The sequence below is a fragment of the Lampris incognitus genome, chromosome 2 (assembly GCF_029633865.1).
Source record: "Lampris incognitus isolate fLamInc1 chromosome 2, fLamInc1.hap2, whole genome shotgun sequence".
Classification (NCBI taxonomy): Eukaryota; Metazoa; Chordata; class Actinopteri; order Lampriformes; family Lampridae; genus Lampris; species Lampris incognitus.
Window position 1 is genome coordinate 147,046,634 of NC_079212.1, and position 25,349 is coordinate 147,071,982.

The window sequence follows — 25,349 nt, forward strand, 5'->3', positions numbered from 1 at the left end:
GATGGCACAACACAAGAGAGCTAACACGTCAGACCAGGACTCCACAGTCTACACCATCTACAGACCAGGACTCCACAGTATACACCATCTACAGGCCAGTGGCCACTCTTTCAGGGATGAGGATGTGCACATCCTTGATAGGATGTGCTGATTTGAACAGGGAGTCAAAGAGGCCATCTATGCGAAGAGGGAACTACCATCCCTGAACTGAGGGGGTTCCTCCGAGTACATCTGTCACCATTTTACAATGCTGTGATCGCAAACATTCCCCTATCCTCTGGCTATTGTAACTCTAGTTAATGGTCACACCCATATTTGTATATGAAACTGATCAGTGGTTTCGGTCGTTATGCCACTGTATTGTTTATAACGGTAGGGATACTTGCAGTCAGTTTAGACTGAAGAGGTAACTTAGATGATGATGAAACGTTTCTGTGAATAAACGTTGTGTCCAGATGAACTGATTCAATGTTCTGTGATTTTCTTGCCTGGATCATTGAGCATGCATAAAATCACTTTTCTGTTGTTACTGAGAAACTATTTAACAAGTCATTTTATTATTTGTATGATTTTAAATGCTCATCTCATCTTGTGGTTGATTTTATAACATGTGGTGCAGAGTAAAACAAAACCAGCAGCTTCACGACTCAGTTAAATATTAAAACATGTATGATCATTCCTCTGTCCATTCAGATCCTGGAACAAGCTTCATTCTCTCTATCTGACCTACGTATCTACCCCCACCTCACTTTAATGTATGGAACAACACACGCACAAAATGCAGCAGAAGAAAAAATAATGGAAGCAGAGTAACCTGGGATATTGCTAAGCAGCAGTGAGCGGTGAGGGGATGTTGAGGTGGTGGGGGTGTTGGGGGAATTGAGGTGTTGGGGCTGTTGAGGGTGTTAGAGGTGGTGGGGATGTTGGGGGAATTGAGATGGTGGGGGTGTTGCAGGTGGTGTTGGTGTTGGGGGTACTGGAGGTAGTGAGGGTGCTGGGATGGTGGGTTTCTTTGGGTCTGTTGGGGGTATTGGAGGTGGTGGGGTTGTTGGGGGTATTGGAGGTGCGGGTTTTGGAGGTGGTGGGGGTGTTGGAGTATTGAAGGTGTTGAGTTATTGGGGGTAATGGAGGCGCTGGTTTTGGAGGTGGTGGGGGTATTTCGGATGTTGGGGGTATTGGAGGTGGTGGGGGCACTGGGGTGGTGGGGGTTATTGGGGATGGTGGGGGTGTTGAGGTATTGGAGGTGTTGGGGTGTTGGGAGTAAAAAGAGGTATCTGGAAGCCACTCGAGCATAATGGCTTGACGAAGTGAATAAAGGAAAGAGAGAACGAACAAGACGAGACAGAAAACGGGATGAGGAGAGAAGATGGGCTGTAGCTCTATGTCTGTCTCTACATAATCAAATACTGTCAGAAAACTGACAAAGATTTCCCACTCTGGAAATAAGACAAAAATCCCTGACGAGAAATAATCTGCTGCTTTGACCCAATATGCTGCAAAAACTACACTGTTAAAATACACTGTAAAAACTAGTTAAAAATACACCGTAAAACTACACTGTTAAAATACACTGTAAAATACACTTAAAAATACACTGCCTTCACGTGTATCTGATATATTGGATATTAATTTTTTTCATCCTAAACAGAATCACATTACTTTCCTAATACTCAAACAGTGTTAGTATACATACAACTATTTGTTTAAAATTATATTCTAACAACTTCTTCTTAAGTAATTTGTCATTCGTGTGATTACCGTGTTCATAAAGCATAATAATGGAAGTGTGTAGACATTATAATTTTCCCATCAGGTGATTCTTTGCAGTTAATCATGTTGTGATGCTGGGCAACACAGAGACACCAACAGCCACACATCAGCGCCACTGTCTGGGATGGAAGTGTGGGGGTTGGGTCACAGGTCACAGGTCGTAAAGGGACAAGGGCAGGGGTGATCTGAAGCATTATGCAGAAAAGGAAGAGTATTTTCTTTCTCTGCTGAAAGCTGACACAATTCCTTAGTAAAATTCCCAGTTAAGACCAAACATGTCATGTGTGTCTATATTGTAAAATGCACAAAATATGAAGTGAACATCATTCTGATTCCCCATGAAGAATACACTGAGACCCCGTTTACATTGGTTTTAAAATGCGTTTTTTGTGAACGGATCACAAGTGGACAGCGCTAAATACAAGTGTAAACGACCACCAAAACGTTTTGTGAACCGGTTACTCAAACCACTTGTCGAGGTGGTCTGGGACGCATTTGACCACATATCTTTCGTAGCGTAAACGCTAATGCGTCCTGATGCGTCCCCAACAAGGACGTAACAGGAAATCGTCTTCTTCTTCTTTGGAGTAATGAAATCTGATCAAAAGTGGTCAGCAGGACGCATTTGGGGACGCATGACAGACACAGGTGTAAACGGCGATGTGTCTCACTGTCCACTTGTGATCCGATCGCCCAGAACGCATTTTAAAACCAAGTGTAAACAGGGTCTTGTTTGCAACGTGGGGATTTATCAAAAAACCTCCTGTTGTACAAAAGGCTTTTAACCTTCGTTCACTTTACCTTACATTGTGAGAGAAAGAAAGCGGGGGGGGGGGGGGTAAGTGGAAGAGAGAGAGCGGGAGAGAGGGAGAGGAGCGATGGAGGAAGATGGAGAGTGGAGATGAATGTAGTCTCCATGGTGTGTAGATGGAGAGGGTGAAGCAGTCCAGTGAACCAAACAGAAGGCCAATTGTCTTCAGGACGCTGATTTAACATCAACGTCAAACGTAATGTCTGCCTCAGCCAGAGGACAAGCCACCTCTGCTCCCTCTGTTTATGTCCCTCCTCCTCCTCCTCCTCCTCTCAGTCCACCCATTTCTCTTCCTCAACCTGCCCGTCTATGTTCCGCTCTCTATTTTTTTTCTCTCTTTCTCAACTAGAGTCACACTAAAGCGTCTCACTCCATCACGGCTGTGGGATGGATTCAGCTAAAGGCAAGTGCAACTTAAAGAAACTAATTAACCTTGTCTTGACTTGATCCGCTCCTGGACTTCCTGCCATCACAAACTGGAACACGTTCAATTCAAACTAACTTGTTTGATGTACAGCTGGTGTGTGAACCCACTTCCTGTTGTCAGGATAAAACTGAAAGCTAACGTGGTTCTTCGCTAAGCAAAAAGCCCTTATATGACCCCTTGCATTCTCACAGGGCAGAAATTAATGCAGCAAACTTCTTCCTCTTTCAGCTTGTTTCCTGTTTCTCAGGGGTCGCCACAGCAGATTTTACAGTTTCCATCAGGATGCTGTGAGGGCACAGCACCGGTGGCGGTCGTTAACCCGGGCCTTGACCGATTTGGTATGGTCTTGTCAATCTGCATACTGCTTTGGCGAAGTTTTACGTCAGATGCCCTTCCTGACATAACACTAACCCTATGGATGGGGCACTGGTAAAGCACTGGACGCCGTCCGAGTATTCATGGACTTGCCCCCATGCCTGTCACTAAAGATGAAAGCAGCAATGTCGTCCATCCACTCATCCATTATCCAAACCACTTATCCTGCTCACAAGATCGCGGGGATGCTGGAGCCTATCCCAGCAGTCACTGGGCGGCAGGCGGGGAGACACCCGGGACAGACCACCAGTCCAACACAGGGCCCACACACACACACACACACACACACCTAGGGACAATTTAGTATGGCCGACCCATCTGACCTACATGTCTTTAGACTGTGGGAGGAAACCGGAGCCCCCGGAGGAAACCCACGCAGACACGGAGAGAACATGCAAACTCCACACAGAGGACGACCCGGGACGACCCCCAAGGTCAAACAATTTCATCACTAAAACTAAATCTGTCTGTCTATAAATCCATCCATCTATTCCCTGTCTATTTTTCTTCTGTCAATCTTGGACGTGGACGTCTTTGTCCACGTCTAAGTTTGTCTTCGTTTGATGGCTGGGGGAGCTTCGTCTGCTGCGTCCTGTGGGCCTGGGGACCATGGCCCTATCTGGAGCTGTGCCCGAAGAGGAAACACCGAGGGGAGTCTGACAGAACGTGGAAGTGGGGCAGGCTAAGCTAACTGCTAGCCCAGGCAGACCGGCAGTTCTGATAACACTGAGGGCAGCCGCGCCTAGCCTTTACTTGTGTTTTTAGTGTCGTCATATGGAGTGCGGGGAGGCGTGTCGAAGGTGTCTGGCTGCGAGAGCTGGCATTGGATCGGCTGAGGGAACTTGGTCTGCTGCGTCCTGTGGGCCCAAAGACCACAGCCCTGACCGGAGCTGCGTCCAAAGATGAAACACTGAGGGCAGTCTGACAGGACATGAAAGTGGAGCAGGTTAAGCTAACTGCTAGCCCATGCATGTTTCGCTCTGACCATCCCAAAAAAGGTGGTGGTGTTGCTGTCTACATCAAATGCAAATTCAACGTTAAGTTAGTGCTGTCAGAATCATTGAGTAAACAACTTGAGTTCCTGGCCCTACATCTTGAAGTGTCTATGGATCACCATGTCAAGATGGTTGGTGTTACAGACCTCCATCTGCGATTAGTAATTCTTTATCTACACTTGTTAACTTGCTGTCTAAGGTGCACTACAATGAGATTGTTGTGGTTGCTGATTTAAACTGGGACTGATTGTTGCCCGTGTCCGATGCATTTAAAGCAGAATGTGATTCTTTGAATCTGACACAAATAATTAACTCTCCTACAAGACCAAATCCCAAATGTCCCGAGAAATCATCTCTCATTGATCTAGTCCTAACTAATGCCCCCTATAAGTACTCTGCTATCGGTGTCTTCCCAAATGATGTGAGTGATCACTGTGTGATAGCTGCTATCAGAAATACTAAGGTCCCTAAGTGTAAACCTCGTTTTGTCCAGAGACGCAATATGAAGATGTTTGTTGAGCAGGGTTTTCTACATGATTTATATCATGTTGACTGGAACAGAATTGCCCTTATTGATGATGTTGAAATGGCCTGGACATTTTTCCATGAAAGTTTTCTGGATATTTTAAACAAACATGCCCCTATTCGTAAATTTAGAATTAAGGGGAGGGTTAATCCCTGGTTCACCACTGAGCTCTCAAGCCTGCTTCATGAACGAAATGTGGCCTGGGCAAAAGCAAGAAAGTCAGGTACTGAGGCTGACTGGCTTCTTTTTAGACAGCTGAGAAACAAATTTACTTCTCTCTTTAGAAAAGCCAAAGCTGATTTTTATCTATCCGTCACAACTGAAAACTTGAATGATCCGAGGAAGTTTTGGAAATCTGTTAAATCCTTATCTGCTGCTTGTGATAATTCAACTGACCTTCCTTCAAAAATGATGTGGCTGGGTCCGCGGTGGTGTAGCGGTCTAAGCATAAGCTTTGTGTCGATGCAGTTGCCCACTGGGGACAGGCGTTTACGCCCCAGTCTCATCAGATCCGACTATGGACGGACTCGATTAAGCAGCAATAATTGGCAACGCTGTCTTTGGGAGGGGGCGGAGTTGGCTTGTGTTTGTCACATGTATGCGTCTGTGTGTGTCGGAAAAAGCAGTGGTTCGGCCTGGATTCGCCTTGTCACGAAAGTGTCGAGGCGTCTCCTTCGAGACTGCCAGCCAGAGAGATGCAGTTGGCGAACAGTACGAGGGTGGGTGTTTGAACTAAAATAGGGATCGATTGGCCACTAAATTGGGGGAAAAAGGGAAAAATCATAAATAAATAAATAAATAAATAAATAAAGTCCAAACAGTCTGTAAGGGGAACCCTCAGGGTTCTGTCCTGGGTCCACTTTTATTTACTGTGTACATGAACTGCTTGGGAGAAAATGTTCAAAACTCATCTTTCCATTTTTATGCAGATGATGCGGTTATTTATTGTTATGCGGCTACTCTCAGCAAAGCTTTTGAGTATCTGCAAAATGCTTTTAACAGAGTGCAAGCTCAGCTTTATCAACTGAAGCTTGTCTTGAATGCTGAAAAAAACAAACTTCTGGTGTTTTCAAATGCTAGAAAGTTTAAGAGTTAAATCAGAGCATTGTTACTACTAAAGGTAAACAAGTTGAGGCAGTCTCCACCTACAAATACTTGGGACTTTTAATTGATGACCACCTCTCTTTTAAGCCCCATATACAGTCTGGTGAAAAAGTTGAAATTGAAGTTAGGTTTTTATTTTAGGAACAAGTCTTGTTTTTCTCTCAATGTCAGGCAAAGACTAGTTGAAGCAACATTCTTGCCTGTTCTTGACTATGGTGACTTACTGTACATGAAGGCATCAGCCCATTGTCTCCATATGTTAGACACTGTGTATCATGGAGCATTATGGTTTGTTACAAACTGTAGAGCTCTCACTCATCACTGTATCCTTTACTCCAAAGTCAACTGGCCTCTATCAACATGGCGACTTAGTCACTGGTATGTTTTTATCTATAAGGCCATTCTGGGTACCCATCCGTTATTTATCTATCTTTCTGTCCATAAAACATGGCACTTATGGGTTACGGTCTCAGGACACCTTGCCAGTGACTGTTTCTAAAGTTCGGACTGAGCTGGGAAAGAAGGCCTTTATGTTTTCTGCACTATCTGCCTGGAATAGCCTGCAGAATAGACTTAAACTCCAGGACTTGATTACTCTATCCGAATTTAAAGGTATGGTTAAGTCTATGGAATCTGAGTCTATTGGAAATTGTAAATGTTTCAATTAATAACAGGTTTGTATCTTTTTCCTTCGTTTTTATGCTATTTTGCACTTTGAGCTATTCTGTTGTCTTCATGTGAGTGTGTGCTGAAACTGGTGTACTGCTGCCATTCTTGGCCAGGTCTCTCTTGTAAAAGAGATTTTAATCTCAACGGGACAAACCTGGTTAAATAAAGGTAAATGAAATGAAAATCCCTGTCAACGAGAGCAAGGTAATGCTACTTCATGATTATAGGATCAATGAGAGCGAGGTAATGCTACTCCGTGACTATAGGATCAATGTAATTACAGATGACTGGTCTGTCTCATGACAGCCCGCTGACAGTTTTGGCTCCATTGTAAACACAGCACTACTGTGTCTGAATGGCAAAGGACCACTTTTAAAAGCAAGCATTGCATTGTAACGAGCATGAATGACCCGGGTTCGCTTCCCGGCAGCCCCTGAATCCACTACATTGGTGTCAGAAATGGGATGGTGAGACCGTGAGGCCATTGGAAGCGCGTCCGCCCAGAGGCGTGAGGGAGCATGTATGTTGAAGTGCGGGGACGCGCTTCCTGAAGGAGGCGGGTAGTGTAACGACCACGGATGTGTAGACTCGCTAGCCCTTGGCGAACGGATCGGACCCTTTAGTCGACTGGTTAGCGCAGTCGCCTGTGGTGCGGGAGACCTGGGTTTGCTTCCCTGCAGCCCCTGAATTTGCTACATACATGCAATAAACTTCTTTAACTCGACATTTCTGCACAACCCGTATGGAAAACAGCAACCATAAAGTGACAGCAGATGGTTTGTGTGTTAACTAATTATTCACGCATGTTCTACAAGTGCAACAGGAAACACATTTTCCTGCGATACATATACAGACGGATGACAAATAAAAGGAAAACCCAACATGACGTGTCTTAATAAGGTATTGGAGCTCCACGAGCCTCCAGAACATCTTCAGCACTCCTTGTCATAGATTCTACAAGTCTGTGAACCCTACTAGAGGGAAGGACACCATTCTTCCAGAAGATGTTCCCTCATTGGGTGTTTTGATGGTGATGGTGGAGAGCACTGTCCAACACACTGGTCCAACATCTCCCATAGGTGTTTAACTGGGTTGAAATGTGGTGACTGAAGGCCATAGCATGCGATTTACATCATCTTCATCCTCATCAAACCATCCAGGGACCCCTCGTGTCCTTTGGATGGGTGTATCGTCATGCTGGAAGAGACCCCTCCCATCAGGATACAGATGTCTCATCATAGGATGAAGGTGATCACTCAGAATAACTTTGTATTGCTCTGTAGTGACCCTTTCCTCTACGGGGACAAGTGGAGCCACCATGCCAGGAAAATGCCCCCACAGCAGAACAGAGCCCCCGGACCACCTCACTGTAGGGGTCAAGCACTCGGGTTTTTCCTTTTATTTGTCACCCATCTGTACAGTATTGTTTTTACATTTTTTGCAGAAAATGACTATTGATACACAAATCATGTTTTATGGAGGCGTAAAATGAAATATTTAGACCTTTTCTGGAGCAAAAATTTTAATGTGGACGCATGTCTCACTGTTCCTCTTTCCCCTCCTCTTCCGGTGTGTCCCTTCTTTCATGTCAAAATAAGGCACAGACTGCCAGAAAAAAGTCTTCAAAATCCAACAAATCTTGTCTTTACTTGCTTCTTCATGCTGAATATCTCCATTATCAAAGCCACTTATCCTGCTCTCAGGGTCGCTGGAGCCTATCCCAGCAGTCATTGGGCAGCAGGCAGCGAGACACCCTGGCCAGGCCGCCAGGTCATCACACAGGACCGGCATACACACACACACACACACACACACACACACACACACACACACACACACACACACCCACACATTCATACCTAGGGACAATTTAGTACGGCCGATTCACCTGACCTACATGTGTTTGGACTGTGGGAGGAAACCGGAGCACCCGGAGGAAACCCACAGACACGGGGAGAATATGCAAACTCCACACAGAGGATGACCTGGGACGACCCCCCCCCCCTCCCAAAAAAAGTTGGACAACCTTGGGGCTCAAACCCAGGACCTTCTTGCTGTGAGGCGACCGCGCTAACCACTGCACCACCGTGCCACCACTGAATATCTCAAGTCAACAATTTTTTTGATGCCCCCCCCTTTTCTCCCCAACTGTACTTAGCCAATTACCCCACTCTTCCAAGCCATCCCGGTCGCTGCTCCACCCCCTCTGCCAATCTGGGAAGGGCAGCATGCCTCCTCCGTACAGGTGGAGTCACCAGCTGCTTCTTTTCTCCTGACAGTGAGGACTTTCACCAGGGGGATGTGGCATGTGGGAGGATCACGCTATTCCCCCAAGTTCCCCCTCGCCCCGAATAGGTGCCCCAACCGACCAAAGGAGACGATAGTGAAGCGAATAGGACACACACCCACATCCGGCTTCCCACCCGCAGACACGGACAATTGTGTCTGTAGGGACGCCCGACTAAGCCGGAGGTAACACGGGGATTCGACCCCCATGTTGGTAGGCAACGGAATAGACCGCTACACTACCCGGATGTCCTCAACAAGTCCATTTTAGTGAGTGGAAACGTATTCGTCTCTCAGCAAAACCTGAACTTGAGTGTAAAGCCAGGACAGGTGACAGAAACACCACCGATCCTGCTGGCAAATCCTCTACCGGCTCTGCTTCACCATCAGGCAACTTAGACCGGATCTGGTGAAACTCTATTAAAGGGGACATTGAAAACAAGATGTCTCCAGTCTGAGTGGGGATTTTTCTGTCTGCGTTCAATAACATCTCTGTTCCAGCAGCTTTCCCATGGGACCACTTGAGCAAGCCGATCAGAATTGTCCATAGAAGTGATGTTGCACGAGGAACAACCAACGAAGATTTTGCAAAAAGCAAGGTAGCTTCTGTTTGGGCAGCCATTGTTTGACAACGGAGGGGGTGGGGCCAGCAATACTGCCAGCCAATCAGTGGTTTCGCCACTTTTGGTGAAAGCAAAAAACCTTTGGAGAAAAAAAAGTCGTCACAAATGTGTTTCACAGATGTACAGTACTTATACTAACGTTTAAAACTTACTTGTGGAGGACGGTTAAAAGCGTCTTTGGTCCGTACCTGCTGGGAAAACACTGACCGAGCCCGAGTCCTTTATGGGCATTTTTTTTTTTTTGCCGTGTTAACATCTCTTGCTAGTGTCCTTCATTTTAGTTGTGAGTCTCATCATATCACAAATGAAAACTTCAAGTATTCCAGGATCCATAGAAGTACTGTGTACTGTGAAGTATTGTGTTATCAGCACACTAGTCGCAGACAGACGGGGGCAGGGAAACACAGCTGCCCATATTTTTATTTGATAATGGGCCGATACCAGGCTAAAATTCATTTACTTATGGTGTGCAATTATTATAGCATGCAGTAAGTATCTACAGGACTGTACTGTCAGTACTGTCTGCCCTGAACGTGCACTTATTTGCTGTATGTGAGGCCGACATGATGCAAGACCTATTCCATAATTCTGGCAGTAACATGTAACCTATTCTTTTCTCTTTTTTTGCCCCCCCTCCCCTTTTCTCCCTAATTGTATCCAGCCAATTACCCCACACTTCCGAGCCGTCCCAGTCTCTGCTCCACCCCCTCTGCTGATCCGGGGAGGTCTGCAGACTACCACATGCCTCCTCCCATACATGTGGAGTCACCAGCCGCTTCTTTTCACCTGACAGTGAGGAGTTTCACCAGGGGGACGTAGCGCGTGGGAAGATCACGCTATTCCCCAAAGTCCCCCCCCCCCCCCCGAACAGGTGCCCCAACCGACCTGAGGAGGCGCTAGTGCATTCAATTCAACTTGAGCTTGACACCATGATTTTATTGTGCAAATACACTTTTAAGCTTATGTTTTATTGTTTATATTTCATATTCTTTATTTTATTATGTCTTCTTTACATATATTTTATATTCATATGTGTCACTTATTTTATCTTGTATTTTAAGCTCGTGCAGCACTTCGGTTCAACTGTGGTTGTTTTAAACATGCTAAAAATAAACTTGACTTGACTTGACCAGGACACATACCCACATCCAGCTTCCCACCCGCAGACACGACAATTGTGTCTGTAGGGACGCCTGACCAAGCCGGAAGCAACACGGGGATTCGAACCGGGACCCCCGTGTTGGTAGGCAACGGACTAGATCGCTACGCCACCCGGACGCCCAACCTAATCTTTTGTAATCTAAAACGGAGTACTTGCATCAGAAATTTTCCCCAAGACTAAAACCTACCAAAAGCCATGAGTCACATGTCACAAAAAAGCAGAATGACTTGATTCACTGCATGTTGGGCTCATGTCAGCCCGTACTGCTGTAATGCTGGAAAAACCTGATTTTTATCTCCATTATGTTGCACACTGACCTCAAACCAATGGTGTACGTCTGCACTGTTCAGATAAAGTCACGGGTCAGATCGGTACTCGGTATTGGCCGATACTTAAAGCCAGCTAACAGAATGGGTACAGAATCGGTGAAGCAGGGCTTCGGTGCATCCTGCAGCGGGGGGCGTACCTGAGGGTCGGACAGGCGGGAGATGTCCGGGTAGAGGTAGAACTTGATGCCATCATACGCTCCCGGCAGCGTCACGCCTCGCATCAGCAGGATCAACAGCATGACGTACGGAAAGGTGGCCGTCACATACACAACCTGCAAACACACACACTGCACTTTAAAAACAATTTAGATAGAGAGAAAGAGAGATAGAGAGAGAGATAACACAGCCAGATAATGAACCAAAATGTAATGAGACTGATAATCAAGTTATCCAATCAACACAGATACCAGAAGTTACATAAAAGTAAAAAAAAAAAGAAAAGAAAAAGAGAGAGCGATGGGATTGGCTCCGGCATCCCGCAACCCTGATCAGGAAAATGGAAAATGGATGGATGGATGTTACAGCCAATTTAAGAGCCAATTTATCAGTCTGGCCGATTATCGGCTTAGGTATTTGTCATTTTTCATAATATTCTTATCGGCCAGTCGATTAAAAAAAATCTGCCGCACAACATGCATGCTTCCGACACAGCTTTCACTCTCCTGAAGCACAGCACAACACTCGCTCCAACAACACAAACACAGAAGAGAAGCATCGGGGAGTCAGTCAGACCACTTTTCTAGGGTAAGAGGAGCATGCCAGATGCCATGAAACCCATTGCGCTGGTAGAAAAAGCATGCCATAACGTTAGTAACAAAACTCACTCCGTAACGTTAATTTCTCTGTCTCCGAGCAGCAGAAGGAAGGCCAACCTGAAAACCACATCAGACTGTACCCGGCTCTCCTCCTGAACACATTCATCACGTTTGACCCCCACACATGAACACTGAAGTGACACCATTGACTGCTACTGGTCTACACACATTCCGACCTTCTTTTACACATATTCTGCACTTTTCTGGCACTTAACTAGTTTGCATTCACATAACGCAGGGTATCTACTGCTGTCCGTTCAACTTTAGAAACGATCATCTTTTCTTTCTACTCATGCGACAGCTCACACTTTTGATGCTTTTCTAGATATTAAACATTTTGGACAAAATAAAAGATGTGATTGAATGTTTGGCACTGCTTAGGCTTACAGTGTCACATTTCACCCATTTCCTCATAGAGAGACACTGAATTTACAATTCAACATCTCTTCAGCACCTGCTTGCCTCCAGCACCTGCTCCCATCCAGCGCCTGCATGCCTCCAGGATCTGCCCGCCTCCAGGACCTGTATGCCTCCAGGACCTGCTCGCATCCAGTGCCTGCATGCCTCCAGGACCTGCCCGTCTCCAGCGCCTGCATGCCTCCAGGACCTACCCGTCTCTAGTGCCTGCATGCCTCCAGGACCTGCCTGCCTCCAGGACCTGCATGCCTCCAGCGCCTGCACGCCTCCAGGACCTGCATGCCTCCAGCGCCTGCACGCCTCCAGGACCTGCACACTTCCAGGACCTGCCCATCTCCAGGACCCCCAGGCGGGCAGGGAAGATTGCTGCCGACCCCTCTCACCCTGGACATCACCTTTTTGAGACTCTGGCCTCTGGCAAGAGGCTGCAGTCCATCAGAACCAAAACCTCACGTCACCTCCAAGTCTGAGGCCATGGTTCTCTACCAGAAAATGGTGGATTGCTTCCTCTGGATTTGGGACGAGTTGTTGCCTCAAGCGAAGGAGTTAAAAGTATCTCGGGGTCTTGTTCGCAAGTGACAGTAGGATGGAGCGGGAGATTGACAGGCGGATTGGTGCAGCATCAGCAGTAATGTGGACATTGCACCAGACCGTTGTGGTGAAGAAGGAGCTGAGCTGGAAGGCAAAGCTCTCAATTTACCAGTCAATCAATCTTCGATCCAACCCTCACCTATGGTCATGAGCTTTGGGTAGGGACTGAAAGGGTGAGATCGTGGATACAAGCGGCTGAACTGAGTTTCCTCCGTAGGGTGTCTGGGCTCAGCCTTAGAGATAGGGTGAGGAGCTCGGACATCCAGAGGGAGCTCGGAGTAGAGCCACTGCTCCTTCACATTGAAAGGAGCCAGTTGAGGTGGTTCGGGCATCTGATCAGGATGCCTCCTGGGCGCCTTCTTTTGGAGGTTTACCGGGCACATCCAACTGGGAGGAGACCCCAGGGTAGACCCAGAACTTGCTGGAGGGACTACATGTCCAATCTGGCCTGGGAACACCGTGGGATCCCCCAGGAGGAGCTGGTGGGCGTTGCTGGGGAGAGGGACGTCTGGAGTGCCCTACTTAGTTTGCTGCCACCGCGACCCGACCCCGGAGTAGCGGCTGGAGATGAGATGAGATGAGATGAGATGAGATGAGATGAGATCCATCCATCCACCCATCCATTATCACAACCGCTTATCCGGCTCTCAGGGTCGCGGAGATGATGGAGCCTATCCCAGCAGTCATTGGGCAGCAGGCGGGGAGACACCCCGGACAGGCTGCCAGTCCATCACAGGGTCCACACACACACACACATTCATATCTAGGGACAATTTAGTACGGCCGATTCACCTGACCTACATGTCTTTGGACTGTGGGAGGAAACTGGAGCCCCCGGAGGAAACCCACAGACACGGGGAGAACACGCGAACTCCACACAGGACGACCCGGGACGACCCCCAAGGCTGGACTACCCTGGGGCTCGAACCCAGGACCTTCTTGCTGTGAAGTGACTGAGCTAACCAATGTACCACCGTGTCGCCCTATGAGATGAGAGGATGAAATTAATAAGTTAATTAATAAGTTTGTATTGCTAAATGGGAAATCTGTTACACACACGAGTTATGACATACAAGAGACAATGACAGTAAGAGCAGCACACACCCCTACATCCACATCCAGCTTCACAGTAACACAAGAATACAGTGGCACCACTATAGTAACTCAGTGCAAAGGTGCATATGTGCAAAATGCTGTATGATGCAAAGGGGCAAGACAGCAGTAAAGAGAACCGAGTTTGCTAACTCTGTTTCGCGAGCTGATGAACCTGATGGCTGGCGGAGCAAAGGAGGACTTCCTCCTGTTTAATCTCAGCCTTGGGGTGCTTAAAGAGTTTACATGAAGGCAACCGGTCACTGAGGGCAGTCAGTCTCTGATGCCATGCCTGTTCCTTTAAACGACCTGTACACACATTTCCCTCAGGGGAGCCACACTTTCCTGCTTCTGTTTCTCAACGTCGCTCCGCTGCAGGGCAGATTATTCTAGAACATTCTCCTGTGCCGACACAGAGGGATTTTAACCACACACCTGTACGGACTGAAGTGAGATTCACCATCAGCCAATCCCATCAACACCTTCTAAAGGGGCGGGGCTGTTTAACTGACGAACAGCTGCTCAGTTATTCACCCTCTCTGCTGTCACTCATCCACCTCCACCTGTCTGGCTGTGTTGTGTGTTGTGTGTGTGTTGTGTGTGCTGGGTGAGGGATGGGTGTGTTGTGTGTGTGTGTGTGTTGTGTGTGTGTGTGCTGTGGGATGGAAGTGCGTGTGTGTGTGCGCTGGGTGAGGGATGGGTGTGTTGTGTGTGTGTATGTTGTGGGATGGAAGTGCGTGTGTGTGTGCGCTGGGTGAGGGATGTGTGTGTTGTGTGTGTGTGTATGTTGTGGGATGGAAGTGCGTGTGTGTGTGCGCTGGGTGAGGGATGTGTGTGTTGTGTGTGTGTATGTTGTGTGTGCTGTGGGATGGAAGTGCGTGTGTGTGTGTGTGCGCTGGGTGAGGGATGTGTGTGTTGTGTGTGTGTGTATGTTGTGGGATGGAAGTGCGTGTGTGTGTGCGCTGGGTGAGGGATGTGTGTGTTGTGTGTGTGTGTATGTTGTGTGTGCTGTGGGATGGAAGTGCGTGTGTGTGTGTGTGCGCTGGGTGAGGGAAGGGGGTGTGTGTTGATAGATTTAGTACACTTTAAACACAATCAGTACAAAACACACAAGCAGATGTATCAACCAGCACAGCTTTAACATCATGCTGCTGTTGCAGGGCAGTAAAATATACATGTTACTAAACACCTCAGCTGTTCTGACACCCCCCACTCTAGTCTTTACTTTTAATAAACACCCCACTCTAGTCTTTACTTTTAATAAACACCCCACTCTAGTCTTTACTTTTAATAAACACCCCACTCTAGTCTTTACTTTTAATAAACACCCCACTGTAGTCTTTACTTTTAATAAACACCCCACTGTAGTCTTTACTTTTAATAAACACCCCACTCTAGTCTTTACTTTTAATAAACACCCCACTGTAGTCTTTACTTTTTAATAAACACCCCACTGTAGTCTTTACTTTTAATAAACACCCCACTGTAGTCTTTACTTTTAATAAACACCCCACTCTAGTCTTTACTTTTAATAAACACCCCACTGTAGTCTTTACTTTTAATAAACACCCCACTCTAGTCTTTACTTTTTAATAAACACCCCACTGTAGTCTTTACTTTTAATAAACACCCCACTGTAGTCTTTACTTTTTAATAAACACCCCACTGTAGTCTTTACTTTTTAATAAACACCCCACTGTAGTCCTTACTTTTTAATAAACACCCCACTGTAGTCTTTACTTTTAATAAACACCCCACTCTAGTCTTTACTTTTAATAAACACCCCACTGTAGTCTTTACTTTTAATAAACACCCCACTGTAGTCTTTACTTTTAATAAACACCCCACTGTAGTCTTTACTTTTAATAAACACCCCACTCTAGTCTTTACTTTTAATAAACACCCCACTGTAGTCTTTACTTTTAATAAACACCCCACTGTAGTCTTTACTTTTAATAAACACCCCACTGTAGTCTTTACTTTTAATAAACACCCCACTCTAGTCTTTACTTTTAATAAACACCCCACTGTAGTCTTTACTTTTAATAAACACCCCACTCTAGTCTTTACTTTTTAATAAACACCCCACTGTAGTCTTTACTTTTAATAAACACCCCACTGTAGTCTTTACTTTTTAATAAACACCCCACTGTAGTCCTTACTTTTTAATAAACACCCCACTGTAGTCTTTACTTTTAATAAACACCCCACTGTAGTCTTTACTTTTAATAAACACCCCACTGTAGTCTTTAATTTTTAATAAACACCCCACTGTAGTCTTTACTTTTTAATAAACACCCCACTGTAGTCTTTACTTTTTAATAAACACCCCACTGTAGTCTTTACCTTTTAATAAACACCCCAATGTAGTCTTTACTTTTTAATAAACTGTAGTTTTTAGCCTCAGGGGACCACATGTCACCCCACTGACACCCACTCTGTGAGGGTGGGATTAAATTACAATGATGATGATGGAGGAGTTATCATTCAATCGTTCTCCTGCAGGCACACACACACACACACTTGCTTGCTGGTTGTCCATCGTGTCCGATGATGACCATCTTCTTCTATTTGTGGTTCCTTTGGTGGCTGAATAGTCCGATCCTGGATGCACAGTTGCGGTTGCAGACCGGGCATGTAAAATTGGTGCTGGAGGGGGTAGTGGTAGCTTTGCGAGCATGCCTCTTTGCACGCTTTGCTACACGGTGTTGTGTGCGCTGGTTTTCCATGTACTTCACTCCCTCTGAGATGTGAGAGCGCCAGGTTGTGCGGCAGAAAGCAAGTTCCTCCAAAGAAGAGGGGTTGATCTGACATCTTTTCAGGGTGGTCTTCATTTGGTCTTTGAACCGCTTCTTCTGCCCACCAGCAGTGCGTTGACCAAGGTGTAGTTGGCCGTAGAGGACTTTTCGTGGGAGTCGTTCGCTGGGCATGCGAATAACATGCCCAAGCCACCTGAGTTGATGGTGTTTTAGGGTAGACTCCATGCTGCAGCTGCCTGCCTGCTCCAACACCTCTGTGTGTGGCACTCTGTCCTCCCAAGTCCTGCCGAGGATCCTCTGGAGACACTTTACATGAAAGGCCTCCAGGCTTCTGAGATGGTGGCTGTAGATGGTCCATGCCTCACATCCATAGAGTAGTGTGGAGATGCACACTGCTCTGTAAACAAGCACTTTAGTGTGGAGATTGAGGTTGCTGTTCTGGAAAACCCTTCTCCTTAGACGGCCAAAAGATGTTGAGGCTTGTTTGAGGCAGTGCTGAATCTCATCGTCTATTTTGCAGGTGTCGGATAGCATACTCCCCAGATATTTGAAGGCAGGAACAGTGGCCAGTTGTTGCCCTTCTGCTGTGAAGGTTGTTGGGTGGTTTGGGAGGCCGGCAGTCAACTGAGAGATTACCTCTGTCTTTGGGGTGTTAATAATCAGTCCCATTCTCCTGTATGCAGTTACAACTGCCGACAGAGTGTTTTGTAGGGCTTCTGGTGTGTGGGCTACCAGGGTACAATCGTCGGCATACTGTAGCTCAATAATGGTCTCAGAGGTCAACTTGGTGGTTGCCTGAAACCTCCTGATGTTAAATAGGTTACCATCAAGCCTGAAGTCAATGGTGACTCCAGCCTGCTTCTCCAGCCTCCTTCGTAACAGTGTTGTAACAGAGACTAAGAAGATATTGAACAGGACTGGGGCTAGCACACAGCCTTGTCTGACTCCAGTCTGCACACCAAAGGGCTCAGAACTGCGGTTCCCCACTACCACTCGGGCCATCATCCCTGAGTGAAACTGTCCAAGAATGGTAAGAAACTTGGGTGGACATCCAAATTTCTTCAGGACTTGCCACAGCAGGTCCCTGTTGACTGTATCAAATGCCTTTGAGAGGTCTATGAATGCTGTGTATAGATCCTTGTGCTGTTCTCGGCATTTCTCCTGGAGCTGGCGTGTCACAAACATCATGTCAATGGTCCCTCTATCCTTTCGGAAGCCGCATTGTGACTCTGGTATGACCTGTTCGGCTATTGCGAGTGTTAGTCTGCGGAGCATGATCTTGGCTAGAACCTTTCCTGCAATGGCCAGCAGTGAAATACCCCTACTGTTGGAGCAGATGGATTTGTCTCCTTTGTTTTTATAAAAGGTCACAATGTTGGCATCTTTCCACTGTTGGGGGACACACTCACGACTCCACACCTCAAGGATATAGAGATACAGTGTCCTCGTACAGAGGTAGCCTCCTTCCTTGAGGATTTCAGCTGGAATATTATCAGGTCCAGGGGTTTTGTTGTTTTTTAGGGTCTTGACTGCATGTAGGATTTCTTTAAAAGATGGTGGGAGGTCTAGGTCTTGCAAGGTAGGCTGTTCAGGGAGCTCTGCCAGTACAGTTGAGTCCACTGGGGTGGGCTGGTTGAGCAGGGTGTTAAAATGCTCGGCCCACCGCTCCACTAACAGGGCCTGATCCTTGATGAGAGTTGTTCCATCAGCAGACCTAACGGGTGTCAGGGAGCAGTTTCTGGGGCCATAGATGGCCTTAACTGCATCATAGAAACCATGCATGTCGTTCCTGTCTGCATGAGCCTGGATTTCGTTGGCTTTCAAAATCCACCACTCATTTTGCAGTTTCCGCAGAGTTGCTTGGGCCTCAGAGCGGAGGTCTTGCCATTTTTTCTTGAGAGGTTGGGATAGTGAGTTGCTAAGGACAGACACACACACACACACACACACACACACAACCACTGAAAGGAAGAAGAGAGTAAAGAAAGAAACAGAGGAGTATGGTTGCCTTGTGAATGAATAAAGATCATTCTAGATCTTCGCTTCAGTCCATTAGCAGCAGCAGACAGACAGGTGAACAGACCAGCACTGTCCAGTACAGGCTGGCTCAGCTCATTTCAGTCTGACAACCTACTGATGCCATAGTACTGACCTGTGTAGCGACCCAACACCCCCATCCTCCACATCTCCTCCACGTCTCACCCACGTCTCCTCCACATCTAATCCACATCTCATCCACATCTCCTCAATGTCTCCTCCACGTCTCACCCACATCTCATCCACGTCTCCTCCACGTCCCCTCCACACCTCACCCACAACTCATCCGCGTCTCACCCACATCTCATCGTCTCCTCCACATCTCTTCCATGTCTCCTCCACGTCTCACCCACATCTCCTCCACATCACACTGTCTCCTCCACATCTCCTCCACGTCTCACCTACATCTCCTCCACATCTCACCCACGTCTCCTCCACATATCCCCCACGTCTCCTCCACATCTCATCCACATCTCCTTTGTCTCACCCACTTCTCCTCCATGTCTCACCTGCGTCTCCACATCTCATCCACGTCTCCTCCACGTCTCATCCACGTCTCCTTTGTCTCACCCACTTCTCCTCCATGTCTCACCCACGTCTACACATCTGCTCCACGTCTCACCCACGTCTCCTCCATGTCTCCACCATGTCTCACCCACGTCTCCACATCTCCTCCATGTTTCCACATCTCATCCACATCTCCTTCACATCTCTTCCAGGTCTCTCCCACGTCTCCATGTGTCCTCCACGTCACCACATCTCATCTACATCTCCTCCACGTCTCACCCACATTACATTACATTACAGTCATTTAGCCGACGCTTTTATCCAAAGCGACTTACAATAAGAGCATCATGTAACGTAGGAAATCAGGAGAACTACTAGTCATCAGAGGTCATAAGTGCATCTAAACAAGCATCTAAGAGCAAAACCAGTGCTAAAGTAAAAGCACAAGAAAGAGATTTGTTCTTTTTTAAATGAGTGAATACAATAAGTGCTAAGAACAAGTAACAGGGTAGTAGTTCTTGAAGAGGTGAGTTTTCAACCTGCGCTCACATATCCTCCACATCTCACCGTCTCCTCCACGTCCCACCCATGTCTCCTCCACGTCTCACCCACATCTCATCCAGAACTCATCCGCACCTCATCAACGTCTCATCCACATCTCACCCACATGTCCTCCACAACTCATCCACATCTCCTCCCTGTCTCCTCCACATCTCACCCACATCCCCTCCACAACTCATCCATATCTCATCCACGTCTCATCCAACACGGCATTAACAAACACAACCTGTCAATGAGAGCTACATCTTTACATGCTATACTGACTTCCATAGCAAACAGTAACCCCATCTATGAAAACACTGTTAGCACCTTTGGTTGGTTGGTGTAAAGGAGCATGTATGCCATCTGTCAGCTGCAAACTGCAAGATGGCACTGATATTAAAGTCACTGCAAAAATACCCTTGAGCAAAGCAGTGGGGCCCAAAACTGCTCCAGGGGGCACTACACCGTAGTAGACCCATCACTCTGAATACTGCACCTGCTGTCTTTACATGTGTGTGTGTGTGTGTGTGTGAACAGTACTTTGCATCTTACTATGCTTAAATTGGCTATAAAAGTGTTTTTTCTTCTTCATGGGTGTTGTTAGTCCATGTTCTACTTGCATTTCAAGGAAGAAGTGGAGAACAAGTGAGACACCCAACCAGAGGCCATTTGACCAAAACAAAAGTGAAACTACTTTAAATAAAAATCCTGCCCTGGGGTGCAGATACATGTGATATAGTAGTACATATATGTAAATACTCGTAGGACAATGTCAAGATCAGTACAAGACACATCTCTACCTGCTGTTGTGTTGCTAGCATGCAACATGCGACCCCCCTTCACCAACCCATTCAGGTTCTGCAGAACTGTGCTCCACATTTCAAGGGTCTAAGAAACCTCTGAAACAAAGACTGTGGTCTGTTGGAAGGCAGCGGTGGGCAACATACATCCCCCGGCTCACTGGCAAACCGTCAAAGTCCGATTGAAGAGAAGAGAACAGGAGAGAGCAGAGCCAGGCTGGGAGGAGGAGGAAAGAAAGACTCTTCTGGAATGACTCGCAAACAGGAGGCGTGATGCTGGCAGTGTGGGAAAATGTGTTGCTCTCCACAACACACACATACACACACACACACACACACACACACACACACACACACACACACACACTAGCCCTATACAGATTTGTCACAGCGGGTTTATGTTTTTACAAAATACATGTACACAAAAAAAAGGAAAAGAAAAAAAGAGCAGCCACACCATCTATACCCCCACTTTCCTCACTGACGTCAAAACTGATGATGCTGTCCTTGATGTTCATTTGTAAAACTTTATTTAAGCTGTCAACAGGTACATTTTACCCAACTCATGTAGTGAGCTGTGAAAACCTTCCTACCCAATACTCTCTCTTAACGCTGCAGTCCTGAATCTCCACGTTTTAATGTGGTGGGTTGTCTCCTACGTAGGTGTGTTTGAGCTCCATTCAGAGAGAATGAGAGCCAGCAGGGCTGTTGTGTCAGAAACAAACCAAAGAACCTGGTGGACCCTGAGTTGTACTTATTGATGTAGTACTGTCTGCTGGTAAAGGTCTTCTACCAGCTTGTTCTGTCATATCTGCTGGTTACACACAACACCTTCACTTCCTCTTCAGACTCAACACTACCTGCCTTCTTCTTCCTCATCTGGCTGCTGTGATGAAGATGGAGAACACTATGCACCCTGTCATTTTTCCTGGCAAAGTCCTTCCAGACACCAACCATCCATATCACACACTGCTACAGTCTGCAGGGTTTGGAGATTCGTGGATTATCATTTCTGTCACTGATAGGGATAATCTTTTTTTTTTGGGGGGGGGGGGGGGCAATTGTACCTGGCCAATTTTACCTCACTCTTCCGAGACGTCCCGGTTGCTACTCCACCCCCTCTGCTGATCCGGGGAGGGCTGCAGACTACCACATGTCTCCTCCCATACATGTGGAGTCATCAGCCGTTTCTTTTCACCTGACAGTGAGGAGTTTCACCAGGGGGATGTAGCGCGTGGGAGGATCACGCTACCCCCCCCCCCCAGTTCCCCCTCCCCCCCGAACAGGCGCCTCGACCGACCAGAGGAGGCGCTAGTGCAGCGACCAGGACACATACCCACATCCGGCTTCCCACCCGCAGAGAGTTAGTTAATCCGTCTTTAATACAGTTGATGCCGAGTCAAGCTGACTACATATTATGAGCAGAAAAACCGCTGTGCTACTGACCCGTTGTTATTCTATGGGAAAACAGACGTCGTCCAACCTAGCAGTACTGCTGCCTTCAGCACCGCGGACCTCTTGTGTTATCTTCTTTACTACTGCACTCAAAATTCAAACTATTTGAGCTTTGAACCCCGTTTTCACTGACCTTTCAAAATACCTTTCTGCTGTTAACCAGGACTAGCAATTCAGGCTACTATGCTCTCTGAGCTGATGTTTAGTGGCTGGTGCAACTTTGAGTGATTATCACGTGTCTACGGCTTTAATCAGTTTTACACAACTTTTCCAAAACTTCTACAAATTATAATTTTCCATAACTTTTCCAGGGCCAGGAAAAGTATATTCAAATGTGCAGTCTTTTCCTGACCGTATGAACCCTGATGTCACCTCTGGAGAACCAATCTACACATGAGCACATCATGAGTGGCACGGTGCTTAGCACTGTCGCCTCACAGCAAGAAGGTCCTGGGTTCGAACCCCGGGGTTGTCCAACCTTGGGGACGTCCCAGGTCGTCCTCTGTGTGGAATTTACATGTCTCCCCGTGTCCGGGTGCTCCAGTTTCCCCCACTATCAAAAAGACATGCATGTTAGGGTTAATACTCCTGTCTATGCTCCTGACAGAGGCCTGGCAAGACCAACTGCAGTTGGTCCCCGGGCGCTGCACAGAGGCTGCCCACTGCTCCTAGCACAGGTGGAAAAACCCAGTCCAGAAAGTGAAAACCCTAACTGTGTCTTTACTCCACCCATGTACTAAACCATCAGATTGCACTGACTGGTTTCCCAAATCAGCTGGTTTAATACATGGATGGAGTAAAGACATGGTTCGGGTTTTTACTTTCTGGACTGGGTTTTTCCACCTCTGGTCCTAGCTACACAGCTAGGATGGGTTACATGCAGAGCATAATTTCACCATGGGGATGAATAAAGTATATCAAAAAAATTTTTTTAAAAAGTCCACGTAGCGTGGCGGTCTATTCTGTTGTCTACCAACACAGGGATCAGTGGTTCGAATCCCTGTGTTACCACCAGCTTGGTCGGGCGTCCCTGCAAACACAATTGGCCGTGTCTGCAGGTGGGAAGCTGGATGTGGGTATGTGTCCTGGTCGTTGCACTAGCGCCTCCTCTGGTTGGTCGGGGAGCCTGTTCAGGGGGGGAGGGGGAACTGGGGAGAATAGCGTGATCCTCCCACGTGCTACGTCCCCCTGGTGAAACTCCTCACTGTCAGGTGAAAATAAGCAGCTGGTGACTCTACTTTAATGGGAGGAGACGTGTGGTAGTCTGCAGCCCTTCCCGGATCAGCAGAGGGGGTGGAGCAGTGACCGGGACGGCTTGGAAGAGTGGGCTAAAATTGGCCAGGTACAACTGGGAGTAAAAGGGGGGGAAAATCCCCCCCCCCCAAAAAAACGGGACGGCTCAGAAGAGTGGGGTAATTGGCCAGGTACAATTGGGGAGAAAAATGAGGGGAAAAATCCAAAAGAAAAAAATTAATTAATTAATGAAAAATAACAGTACAAATATCTAATCCACTCTGTATTTTTCCCTCTAAAGTTTTTTTTTACCAAAAACTTCCTGAGATGACGAGAGAATGAGGACCAGTGGCGATGGCTGAAATCAAGTAGCTAAAGTCAAGATTGGAGAGCGAAGTGAATTCTCAGTGGAGGCCACATCAGAACAGCGACACTGGGTTTGAGACTTTAATCTGTCCTGTAAACTCTGTTAATCCTGGATGGACCTGCAGGGAGAGTGTGGGAAAACCTGTTTGGTGCACCATTCATCTCCTCTTCAATTAGTCAAATAAAACGATTACACCTCTAAAACCTTACACTCTTTCTCTCTCTCTCTGGAGATGAATAGCGCCATATTCCATCTCCCCATGAACTTCTGACGCTCCACATCCTCTAAATCCAACCCCCCCCCCCCGTTCACCACGGGAGCATGTTTAAGCCATCCCAAAATTTACTGGCGTGCCCCTGCCGTAAATCACAAGTGGGGGGGAGTTTAGACGGCAGAATAGCAAACACCTCCAACAAAAGCAAACAGTTGAACAGAGGGAAAGAGAGAGGGAGAGAGAGGCTTTCTTCTATACAGAGGCTGCTATCCATTCAGTCGCTCGCCCCTCCCTCTCCCTCAGTGTGAGCGTGGAGGTGGTGTGGTGGAGGTAGGGGATACTCTACATGCGTCTCATGAATGCTCTACTTTCCAGGGTTGAATGCGGCGTTCTTCTCTCACTTCACACAAGGCGCACAAAAGACACTCGAGGCTCTTAGAGGCAACACTGCCCGCTCTCTCCTGTTTGTCGTTTTTCACGTCTTCCACTGTGTCGTGCACCATGTGACCTGTTAGTTTCATCCCTCACAACTCTCTCACACATGTGTGAACACACACCTTTTCTCTCCCTCTTTTTAAGTCTCTATAAGCCATACCAGGTCAGGTCCTCCAGGAATGTGCCGACCAGCTGGCTGAGGTCTTCACAACTATATTTAACCTCTCACTGTCCCAATCCAGTCCCGGCATGCTTCAAGACCACCTCTGTCATTCCTGTCTCCAAGAAACCAACACCCGCATGTCTGAATGACTACCGACCCATAGCACTCACCCCCATTGCCATGAAGTGCTTTGAGAGACTGGTTCTGGCTCACATCAAAAACATTATCCGCTTCCCCCTGCGCACACACACACACACACACACACACACACACACACACACACACACACACACACACACACACTTTGCCTACTGTCCCAAAAGGTCTACTGAGGATGCCATTGCCACTGCCCTGCACGTTGCTCTGACCCACCTTGAACTTAACAACACATACATCCGGATGCTGTTTATAGATTACAGCTCTGCCTTCAACACTATCATCCCCACCAAACTAACCACCACACTCCTCTCCCTTGGCCTCAACCCCTCCCTCTGTAACTGGACCCTGGACTTCCTGACCAACAGACCTCAATCTGTTAGGTTAGGTGACCACACCTCCTCCACCCTGACCCTCAGCACAGGTGCCCCTCAAGGCTGTGCTCTGAGGCCCTCCTTTTCTCCCTCTTTACCCACAACTACCTGCCAACTCACCCTTCAAATGTTATAGTTAAGTTTACAGATGACACCACAGTCATTGGCCGTATCACCAACAATGACGAGATGGCCTACAGGGACGAGATTCAGCACCTCACATCATGGTGCACCACCAACAATCTTGTCCTCAATGTGCAGAAGACGAAGGAGCTGATTGTGGACTTCAGGAGGTGTGGAAGCTGCAGCAACTC

The 25,349-nt window shown here is 47.2% G+C and overlaps 1 protein-coding gene across 1 annotated transcript in view; it reads right to left on the reverse strand.

Annotated features, from left to right (window-relative positions):
• The window catches only part of slc6a11b (solute carrier family 6 member 11b), a 66,968-nt gene that overhangs the window by 22,400 nt on the left and 19,219 nt on the right, over window positions 1–25,349 (reverse strand). The window contains exon 6 of the mRNA XM_056273904.1: window positions 11,215–11,349. Coding sequence (XP_056129879.1) covers window positions 11,215–11,349 — 135 coding nt within the window. The remainder of the gene's footprint in view (window positions 1–11,214; window positions 11,350–25,349) is intronic.